This window comes from Nicotiana sylvestris, chromosome 6 (assembly GCF_000393655.2).
Source record: "Nicotiana sylvestris chromosome 6, ASM39365v2, whole genome shotgun sequence".
In the NCBI taxonomy this organism is placed as follows: Eukaryota; Viridiplantae; Streptophyta; class Magnoliopsida; order Solanales; family Solanaceae; genus Nicotiana; species Nicotiana sylvestris.
In genome coordinates, this window is record NC_091062.1 from 120,613,369 (window position 1) to 120,624,643 (window position 11,275).

An 11,275-nucleotide genomic window follows, 5' to 3' on the forward strand; every position below is an offset into this window, starting at 1 on the left:
TTGCAAATCCGGCAAAATGGCCAGATTCACAAAGATATTATCACAACATTCCTAGAAGCATATGTTGGCAGTGAAATTTCAGCAACTAAAACAAACTCATGCTATGTGTTATACACCTAAAGTCATTCATGACATACTTAGCATTGTTACTCGGATATAATAGCTTGAAAACATGCTTAAAAAATCCATAAACGACTTACATATCACATTCAAAAACTTACAACTCAATATTCAAGTATTATGAAGGACTATATTCACATTATCACATGCTTGATACATAACAATAACATACAAGCTCTTTTGTTGTCAAACTATTCATCACATCAAACACAATTAAATGGTGCAGCATGTTCAAGTTGTTCCCATTGCTGAAAATACGTACATTACGAGTCTTAAAGGATTACCTGGTAGCAAAAGAATAAACAGTAGTTCAACAACTAAAGCAGCATAAAAACAGCAACAAAACAGCAGCAAATCCGTGTTAAAACAACCCGAAAACTTAGAGAGGGAACCTAGAAACGAACTCTAAAGAGGACTTATACTTTTTTAAAAGTTTGCACTCTAAGATTCACTCCCAAAGGTCACCATTTCAGCTTACTTTTCATCTGTTCAACTGCTGATTTTTTTTTTGTTTTGTGACAAAGAAATTATAAAAAATGCCCCTTGGAAGTGTGATGGAGTCTCCCCAAAGTGAGGAAAGGGTAGCCTTTAAATAGGTAAATTTGGATAGATTTTGGTTCACCAAATGTCTGTCCGACAAAAACTGACATTGTGTGCTAAACACTGTTCAAAATCTGTCCAAAGGTCAAAGGAAATCTACTATGTTAGAAACAAAGAGAAAAAAAATATCATTTCAGCCACCTTAACTAGTAAAAGTAGGCCACTAGCACCCTATTTTGTGATAAAATAACATAAACTTCAGATTTTAACAACATCAATATCACCCTATTGATTCAAACTAAACCAAGTATTAAAACATGTAATTAAACTTCACACATGTGTTATGAATCAATCGTAAGCAAAAAAAATTAATTATTAAAGCCAAACGAAATGCACGCTATCGCTGGAGCGATTTAATAAAACCAACTAGACAAACATAATAAAAAATGGATTAAATAAAGAAATAAGATAGAAACTAACTTTAACTAAAAAAAATCAAAAAATTAATAACGGGGAAGGATTACGATTTTACCATATACTCTCAAGCATTTCCTCACTACCTCACTTTAATCAACACAAAGCTATTTTACTACTTCAACAAGTGCAAAAACAGAAAATTTAACATTCCAAAACTTCAAAAACTAATGTTAAAATAATTAATAATAAAAAATAAAATCTGAAAAAAAAAAATCAGCCATGAAAAAAAATAGGATTTTACTATTTTACAATTCAAGTGGCAAAAAAATGGTGGTATGTCAAAAGAGGGTGTTCGGGGAGGTCGCTGGATTTTCAGGGTGAAATTGGCATCAATAGCTAGGTCTTGAGGAGCTCTATCCATTGATGTAGGTATTGTGGGGTGGTAGTGGTTGGAGCTTCAATAATTTGGGCAAAAAAGTGACTGGAAAGTTTCCTAGATCTAAGATTCAAGGAGTTTGAGGGATTTTTGAAGGATTTGGTTTGGAGATATGGAAAGAGGAAGTTGTGGAGATTACATGGTGTGAATTTAGAGGTGTTTGGAGGTGGTCCGCCGGCGGCGGCGATTTCCGGCCGGCGGCTGCAGCGGCTTGGGGGGAGAGAGAAGAGAAAGTGATGAGAGGGAAAGAAGAGAGAGGAAATAATGGGGAAATGGGGCAAATTTTTGGGGATTTTAGGCTTTAAATACCTAGGATGAAGATCAAACTAGGACCGTTGGATTAAATCAAGATGAGTGGATGAGATTAAATCTTGTCACTTAACCAAAACGACGTAGTTTCAAGACAAAACTACGTCGTTTTAAGCTCTTCTTGGCAGCCCCCTTTTGGACCGGGTTTGGGCTCTTTGGGCTCAAATTTTGGGCCAATTTTGGCACAATTTTAATTAAATTACACTAGCCCAAACCCTACCCCATTTATCAAACTATTACTTAACTCTTAAAACCTATACATACACAAATAAGAACAAACACACACACACAAACATATATATATATATATATATATAAGGCAAAAATTAGGCATTTACAGCTGCCCCTCTTTGCTCGAGAACATGAAGAGTTTTCGTGCAAAGACAAATAAATGTCATGGATAATTTTTTGCTCACATTCACTCTAGTGGAAGCATTTTGAAAAAGGTGGTGACCAAACCTTGCTTCTGAGGTTGACTACATATCCTTGGCTATAAAGGAATCAGGTCAGTGTAGTTCTAGAAAAATTTGGTAGGTGGGACTACCAGACACTGTTGTTAAGACTGCTGTTGTTGCTGCTGTTGCTGTTACTCTTACCGTTACTGCTTCTTACATCAAAAGAAAAAGAGAAAAGCACTACATTTGTCTGCAAACTAAGAGTACAAAAATTCCTATCCACGTGTCTTCTAGAGTCAAATCTTGATTCTTGACCTGCTCGCTTGTGTTGACCTTATATTGGATCTTAATTCTTTTGAAGAAAAGATTATGACTCAATCTCGATGGCTTGCTTTCTGGATCAGAATTTAAGAAGATGAATCTTGAGAAGCTGGGCTGCTGACACATTATCAAAGCTAAACTCCGACTATCGTGTGATCAAAGGATTTCTTTCTTCTGATGAGAAACTGAAACTGCAAGCTTTAATCGTCACTGGTGCTATACGGCAGAGCCTGCAAAGCCATCAAAGACAAACAAAAACGAACAAAATTTTTCTGCCCCAGTCTGGCACTAGGAAAATTCTGTGAGTTATTAGAGAAATTTGTAAATTATCTAATTTATTGAAAAGACAGATAGAAATAGTAGTATAAACTAGCTGAAAGAGATAAAATTTGGTAACGAAGGATAGTTTAACCAGGGATCGGTACCTTGTGCAACTGAAAGGAAATATAATCATAGGCTGGTACCCTCTCTTACTGGAAGGAAATAGAATCGGGTGTTAGCACCATGTATTATCGATAAAGTGTTGAATCCCTCTAGGCGAAACGGTTCGATCTGAGTTAAACTGTATTTAAACAACCTGAGCGAAGATTACTTCTACCCGGAACTACGAACTAGATCCCCCTAGGCAAAACAGTTCTACCTGGGTTAAGCTACGTAAAACACCTTGAGCGAAGAGTACTTCTACCCGGAAACTATGAGCTAGATCCCCTAGGCGAAACGGTTCTACCTGGGTTAAGCTACGTAAAACACCCTGAGCGAAGAGTACTTCTACCTGGAAACTATGAGCTAGACCCCCCTAGGTGAAACAATTCTACCTGGGTTAAGCTACGTAAAACACCCTGAGCGAAGAGTACTTCTACCCGGAAACTATGAGCTAGATCCCCCTAGGCAAAACGGTTCTACCTGGGTTAAGCTACGTAAAACACCCTGAGCGAAGATTACTTCTACCCGAAAACTATGAGCTAGATCCCCCTAGGCGAAACAGTTCTACCTGGGTTAAGCTACGTAAAACACCCTGAGCGAAGAGTACTTCTACCCGGAAACTATGAGCTGGATCCCCCTAGGCGAAACGGTTCTACCTGAGTTAAGCTTCAGAAAACACTCTGAGTGAAGAGTACTTCTACCCGGAAACTATGAGCTGGATCCCCCTAGGCGAAACGGTTCTACCTGAGTTAAGATTCAGAAATAAGAGGTGTGAACAATAGTGATGCATGCTGAAAATAAAAGAAAAATAGAGATTTTAAGGATCTTATGTTTGGTGACATTCGTTCACTTAGGACCGACATTCTTCACTATATTGTTCATGCTTTAAACAAAGAAAAACTTGTGAGTTTTTTAAAGTGGTGGTTGGTTTGTGGCCTTGATGCCCGGAGTAGCTTGATTCACGACCACTGCTGTCGAAGAACCGATTCTGTCAGCATGGTACCGAGATGTTATGCCGCTCTGTATCATTTTCTAGAGACCCTAGCTTCACAATATTGCCCCCAACTGTTTCATACCCAGATGTCCATGGTACCACTATCCTTGTCTCTAAGGCAATGCATTTTTCTCTAAAATCAAACTCAGTTGTCTTACCCCAGTATCAGTTTGCGTCCGTAGTGCTCATCAACGTTTCTCATAAAGCAGGTCTTGCTTAGGCGACCTTTTCAGCTCTTTTTTAGACACTTTGTTTGTCTTATCGAATGAGATCAGAGATGGATTCGTGCCTTCGTCAATGCCATATATGCCCCAAATTGTGCTCGACATTACGAGGAAGCTGTAGCCAGTTTTGCAGCCCTTTCTTTGCTTCGATTTTGATGCAGGATTAGACCGAAGGGGACTCAAAGAAAAATTATGGGTAAAAACAGAATAATAATTGGAAGCGAAAAAGAACTGTGCTTAAACAAAAGGTGTCCCTTTCGTGAAAAGGAATAGTGAGACTTATCTGGAGGCATGTGCCGACTTTAATGAATCATGACATGCATTTTGGACTGGATGCCTAATCTGTCTGAGCTATCTAATTCTCAAAATCCGCCGCAAATGTTCATCTTGAATTTATGTTGGTTGTGCTCATGCCGGAGAATCAAAGACCCTTATTCGGCTAGTAGCGCCCATTACAGGTTTTTGCTAACTAACCTCTCTCATTTCTCTACTAACTGTCACCTTATGGTACCCATCTGGGTTTTTACCAATAAGACTCTCTCATTTCTCTGCTCACTATTGCCTTATAGTGCTCGTATGAGTTTTCACTGATAAGACTCTCTCATTTCTTTTTTTGACTAAGATACTGTATGAGGGAGGTTATCCAATGCCTTTGGCATAGGGACTTCAATCATTCTTAAAATAACATCGATCAGAAGTTCTTGAAAGATAAAAAGGCGAAATGAACCTTGAACTGAATTACAACTTTTGGAATCATTTTTACAGAAAAAATCGTGAAATAAAACAAACCTCTACCCCAGTTTTGGAGTATTGGGAATATGGATTTTTTGTTCTGATGGGACCGAACCCAGGGTAAGGCTGCCTACGTATCCTTTCGGAATCAAGTCGGACGTAGTTCAATGACTCAGAGATTTGTTGTTGTTGTTTGTTTTTTTACAAGTACACAAGTTCCAAGAAGTGAGAAACAAGGAAGACAAATACGGCTCAAAAGGATTAACAAAAAGGGTGACACCTATTTGGAATAGCGAGCAAATGATAGCCTTCGCCACTTCAATCTGAGAAAATCAATGCGTGAAAATTCTACAATGGGTATATATCAGACATAATATCTTTTGACTGCATCTGCATTAATAGTCATGTCTGGTACCCATCCTTCTTCATCTACCAAGTGCAAGGCCCCTTTTGGTAACACTTTATTGATGATGTAGGGTCCTTGCCAGTTCGGGGCGAACTTTCCTTTAGCTTCTACCTGGTGCGGAAGGATGCGTTTCAAAATCAGCTGGCCTACCTCAACTGCCTTGGGCACACTTTCTTATGTAAGAGCATGCCATTCTTTGTTGGTATAACTGGCCGAAACACACTGCTGCTAGCCGTTTTTCATCGATCAACATCAGTTGTTCTAATCGGGTTTTGACCCACTCAGTGTCTTCAATCTTTGATTCCACAATAATTCAGAGAGAGGGAATTTCGACTTCAGCGGGTATTGCAGCTTCAGTTCCGTATACAAGAAGATACGGAGTTGCGCCAACAGATGTGCGAACAGTCGTACGGTATCCCAAAAGAGCAAAAGGCAACTTTTCATGCCATTGCCTGGAACCTTGGATCATCTTCCTAAAAATCTTCTTGATGTTCTTGTTTGCCGCTTCAACTGCTCCATTGGCTTTTGGCCGGTAAGGGGTAGAATGGCGATGTATGATTTTAAATTGTTCGCATATCTCCTTCATCAAATGACTATTTAGATTGGCTGCATTGTCAGTGATAATGGTCTTTGGGATACCAAAACGACAAATGATGTTGGAGTGAACAAAGTCTACCACTGCTTTCTTGGTGACTGCTTTGAAAGTGACGGCTTCCACCCACTTGGTGAAGTAATCAATTGCAACCAAAATGAATCTATGCGCATTTGAAGCCTTTGGCTCGATCGGCCCAATAACATCCATTCCCCAAGCAATGAAAGGCCAAGGAGAGGACATGGGATGCAACTCCGAAGGAGGCGAGTGAATCAGGTCACGGTGAATCTGGCACTGGTGACATTTGCGAACAAATCTGAAGCAATCTCGCTCCATGGTAAGACAGTAATACCCTGCCCGTGGAATCTTCTTCGCCAAAACATATCCATTCATGTGAGGTCCGCATACCCCTGAATGCACTTCACTCATGATCCGCTCTGCTTCTGTAGCATCTATGCATCTCAACAAGTTTAAATTGGGGGTCCTCTTGTACAAAATTTCCCCATCCAGGAAGAAACAACTGGCGAGTCGCCTTATAGTTCTTTTTTGATCTCTTTGGCATGCTCTAGATATTCTCTTATTTTCAGGAATCGTTTTATGTCATGATACCATGGTTCACCATCTGGTTCTGTCTCGATTGTATTACAGTAACCGTGTTGATTCCGAACTTGGATTTCTAGTGGATCAATATGAGTGTTGCCTGGATAAGGGAGCATCGAGGCTAGAGTAGCCAATGCATCGGCTAGCTTGTTGTGAAACCGGGGAATGTACCTGAACTCGATAGATTTGAATTTTTTGCTCAAGTCTCTCACACATTGTCTGTACGGAATAAGTTTGATGTCTCGAGTCTCCCATTCTGCTAGGGCTTGTCTGATAAGCAAGTCACAATCTCCCATAACTAATAGTTCACGCACATCCAGATCGATGGCCATTTTCAAACCCATGATACAAGCTTCATATTCCACCGTATTATTAGTACAGAAGAATCGAAGTCGGGCCGTCGCAGGGTAATGGTGTCCAATAGGTGAGATGAGGATTGCCCCGATCCCAACTCCTTTGATATTGACAGCCCCATCAAAATACATTTTCCATATAGGGTAATCGTCTGGAACCACTTCCTCTATCGAGTTGACCTCTTCGTCCGGGAAGTATGTGCTAAGTGGCATGTACTCATTATCAACTGGATTCTCTGCCAAATGATCTGCCAAAGCCTGTGCTTTCATCACGGTGCGAGTGACATAGACTATGTCAAACTCTGTGAGCAGGATTTGCCATTTTGCGAGCCTGCCAGTGGGCATTGGCTTTTGGAAGATGTACTTCAAGGGATCCATTATGGATATGAGGTAAGTAGTGTAGGCCAAAAGATAATGTCTCAACTTTTGAGCGACCCAAGTCAAGGCACAACATGTCCTTTCTAAAAGGGTGTACTTAACCTCATAATCGGTGAACTTCTTGCTCAAATAATATATTGCCTGTTCCTTTCTGCCTGTTGCATCATGTTGCCCCAGAACGCATCCAAAAGAATTATCCATCACTGATAGATATAAAAACAAAGGCCTGCCAGGTTCAGGTGGGACCAGAACAGGGGGTTTTGACAGATAATCTTTGATCCTGTCAAAAGCCTTTTGGTAATCGTCTGTCCATCTGACAGCGACATCCTTTTTCAGCAACTTAAAGATGGGCTCGCACGTGGTTGTGAGCTGAGCAATGAACCTACTGATGTAGTTCAACCTCCCGAGCAAACTCATGACCTCTTTTTTATTCTTAGGGGGTGGCAGATCTCGAATGGACTTTATCTTATATGGATCCAATTCGATGCCTCTTCGACTGACTATAAAACCGAGGAGTTTCCCAATGGGACCCCAAATGCACACTTGGCTGGATTAAGCTTAAGGTCATACCTACGAAGCCGTTCGAAAAACTTTTTCAAATCACACACGTGATCGGCTTATGTTTTTGATTTTATGATGACATCGTCGATATATACTTCAATATCTTTGTACATCATGTCGTGAAAAATGGTGGTCATGGCCCTCATGTAAGTTGCCCCTGCATTCTTTAAACCGAATGGCATGACCCTGTAATAATAAGTACCACATGGCGTGGTGAAAGCGGTCTTTTCTGCATCATCCTCATCCATTAGAATTTGGTGGTACCCAGCATAGCAATCCACAAATGATTGGATCTCATGCTTTTCGTAATTATCTACAAGAATGTGGATGTTTGGCAAAGGAAAATTATCCTTTGGACTTGCTTTGTTCAGGTCCCTATAGTCGACACAAACTCTGGTTTTTCCATCCTTCTTTAGCACGGGCACAACATTTTCCACCCAGGTGGTGTATCGGACAACTCTGACCACATTGGCGCCTAGTTGCTTCATTATTTCTTCTTTGATTTTGTCGCTCATGTCTGTTTTAAATTTTCGTTTCTTTTGTTGGACTAGTGGAAAACCAGGATATGTAGGAAGCTTATGAACCACCAGATCAACACTTAAACCCGGCATATCATCGTAAGACCAAGCAAACACATCTCTGTATTCAAATAAAAGTTGAATCAAGATATCTCTGGTTTTTTGTTCAGTGTGAATGCTTATCTTCGTTTCTCTAACTTCTTCAAGACTTCCGATATTAATCGTCTCAGTTTCATTGAGGTTTGGCTTAGGCTTGTTTTCAAATTGTTCCAACTCTATTTTTATTTCTTCAACAATCTCATCTTCCTCATATTCAACCTTTTGATGCGTTATTTCGATATTAGATAGCTTTTCAAGATCTGGGCATGAATTCCGCATGCATGTCATGTTATTAAAGCCGACATTAACAAAACAAGACTCCTTCCTTGTGGGGAGAGGAGTTGCTTCCCAGTTGGTGAGCATGGTGTCTAGGTCAATTAGTTGCACATCAGCACGACTAGTGCCTTCACTAGCCTGGATCATATTCACTTCAGAAAAGATCTCGCTAAGGCCATGGCAAATTTCATCAATGTTTGAATGCACCGAGGAATTTTGACCCTCTCGGAGTCATGGCTTAACAAAAGTGTAGAAAATATGAGGGATAGGCTGTTGCAAGACCCATCCACTCTTTTTGCGGTGTTTGGATTTGTTTTTGTCTGCTTGTGTTGGCCTGAAGCCTAAGCCAAAAGTACCCCGGTTGCCTAACGGAGAAATAGGATATGAAATTCCTTGCAATGATGCCCCCAAACCTTTTCCTGGCTCATAACCTTGTCTCATCATAACCGTAGCCACCATTACAGATGTGGCGGAAAGACGAGGATGCAGAATGGGCTTTCCTTCCTCGACATGGTCCACAACAACCACTTCAAAAGCCTGATAGACAATGGACTCAAACCCTTCCTTGGCCTCAATACAGGGGATTAATGGGTCTTTATAAACGGAAGACTCGTCTTCTCTGTGAACAATAATTTCTTGCCCGTCATGTTCGAATTTGAGCATCTGGGGCAAGGTGGATGGCACAGCCCGGGCTGTATGGATCCATGGCCTTCCAAGAAGAAAGTTATAAGAAGTGACCATGTCCATTACTTGGAAAACAATCTTAAAGTCCACCAGCCCAATCGTCATGGTAAGGTTGATTTCCCCCATGGTATCTCTCGCTGAGCCATCGAAAGCCTGGATGCGAACATTGCTGGGTCGGATTCTGTCTGTATTGATCTTCATGCTTTGCAAAGTAGAAAGAGGGCATACATCTACACTTGAGCCTCTATCAACCATGACTCTCTTTACATAATGCCCCTCACATTTGACCATCAAGTTCAAAGCCCTATTGTGCCCGGCTCCTTCCTCGGGAAGTTCATCATCGGTAAATGAGATTCTGTTTACGTCAAAAAATCTATTGGCCATCTTCTCTAACTGATTCACTGTGGTCTCCTCTGAGATATGTGCCTCGTTAAGGACCTTGATTAGTACATGGGCATGCTCTTTGGAATGTATGAGCAGAGATAGTAGAGAGATTTGGGCAGGAGTCTTTCTTAGCTGGTCAATGATTGAGTAATCCTGAGCTTTCATTTTCTTCAAAAACTCTTCTGTCTCTGCTTCAGTGACTGGCTTCTTTATTGGCAATTGGCCTCCTCTGATTTGCTTGGCCTTCGTCAACTCTTCTGGAGAATAAAACCTCCCCGATCGAGTCAAACCTCCAGTTTCCCCCACTTCCTCTATGATTTATTCTTGCCTTTGTAGGTCATCACAGTTTTGTTGTAGTTCCAACGAATAGTTTTGCATTTGTCACATGGGGTTGCACGACAGGTTTGATTATGATCGGCTCTGTTATGCCATTCGTACCGCCCCGATTCTTCCTTATGACGGGGTGGCCTCCAAGGACATATAACCTTGGGCTTGGAACATTGGAGTGAACCTCTAACCTCGAAACCTTGGGCACAAATAAAGTTACCTTTTCTGAGTTCGAGGCGCCTTTCACAATCAACGGCACATCTCGGCTTGGTCTTACTTCCAGACTTGTTCCTTCTTGAATTGCTCCCACTGTCATTTCTATTTGGTCGACCGGCTTGTATTCCTGATCTCGGCCAATCATTCCCACGAAATGAACATCATTGTGTTCCAGCAACGAGTTGTTTGTCACATTAGGAGGGTCCTCGCCATTCGTTACTACAATTACTTTTTCAGAAATGAGTCTTTCTATGGCTCCTTTCAGAGTCCAATAGTCATCGGTGCTATGCCCTGGGGAACCTGAATGATATTCACATCTAGCATTTGCTTGAAATCCATGTGAATTCGGATGCATGTCGTGGGGAGCGATGGGTCCAATCACGCCCATTTGTTCAGCTTCTGGAATAGACTAGAGTATGATTCAGCCAATGGAGTGAATTTTTCTACCGGCCTCTGCTCTCGACCATAATCCTGCCTGGGACGAGCATTGTAGGGTGCCCGAAAATTTTGTTGCTGAGGTCGGGGGCCCCTTGGAGATGGTGCCCGTACCTGCTGATTGGGAGGCTGAGCATATGATTGAGAATTGAACACTGTATATTATGGTGGGCCCATAGAGTATTGAGGAATTGGCGGGGGATAGTAATGTTGAGGGTAGCTTGATCGCCCCTGCTGAACTTGCACATAAGGGTGCGATGCCCCTCTTTGAAGTTCCCTAGATCCCGAGGTCATCATAGAACCTTCATCTCTTTTTTTTCCTATTTGCAAAACTTCCCGACCCATTTTAGATCGCTTGGGTGGTGGCTTTGAGAGCAGCCTGACTTACAATTCTGCCAGTCTTTAGGCCATTTTCGACCATTTCCCCTATCTTGATTGCTTCAGCAAAAGGCCTAACCATTGCAGACATCATGTTTTGGAAATAATCAGGCTCTTGAGCCTCCAAAAAGACAGTAATCAACTTATGATTATCCAT

The 11,275-nt window shown here is 41.3% G+C and overlaps 2 protein-coding genes across 2 annotated transcripts; both read right to left on the reverse strand.

The window, feature by feature from the left end:
* Positions 1–6,442: 6,442 nt before the first annotated feature.
* On the reverse strand, positions 6,443–7,657 carry LOC138871199 (uncharacterized). The gene is made up of 2 exons (XM_070149067.1): positions 7,382–7,657; positions 6,443–7,120 (listed from the first exon to the last, which is right to left on the reverse strand). The coding sequence occupies exons 1-2, from the start codon at positions 7,655–7,657 to the stop codon at positions 6,443–6,445; spliced, it is 954 nt and encodes a 317-aa protein (XP_070005168.1).
* A 1,268-nt stretch (positions 7,658–8,925) lies between these two features.
* On the reverse strand, positions 8,926–11,275 carry LOC138871200 (uncharacterized). The gene is made up of 3 exons (XM_070149068.1): positions 11,129–11,275; positions 10,310–10,714; positions 8,926–10,071 (listed from the first exon to the last, which is right to left on the reverse strand). The coding sequence occupies exons 1-3, from the start codon at positions 11,273–11,275 to the stop codon at positions 8,926–8,928; spliced, it is 1,698 nt and encodes a 565-aa protein (XP_070005169.1).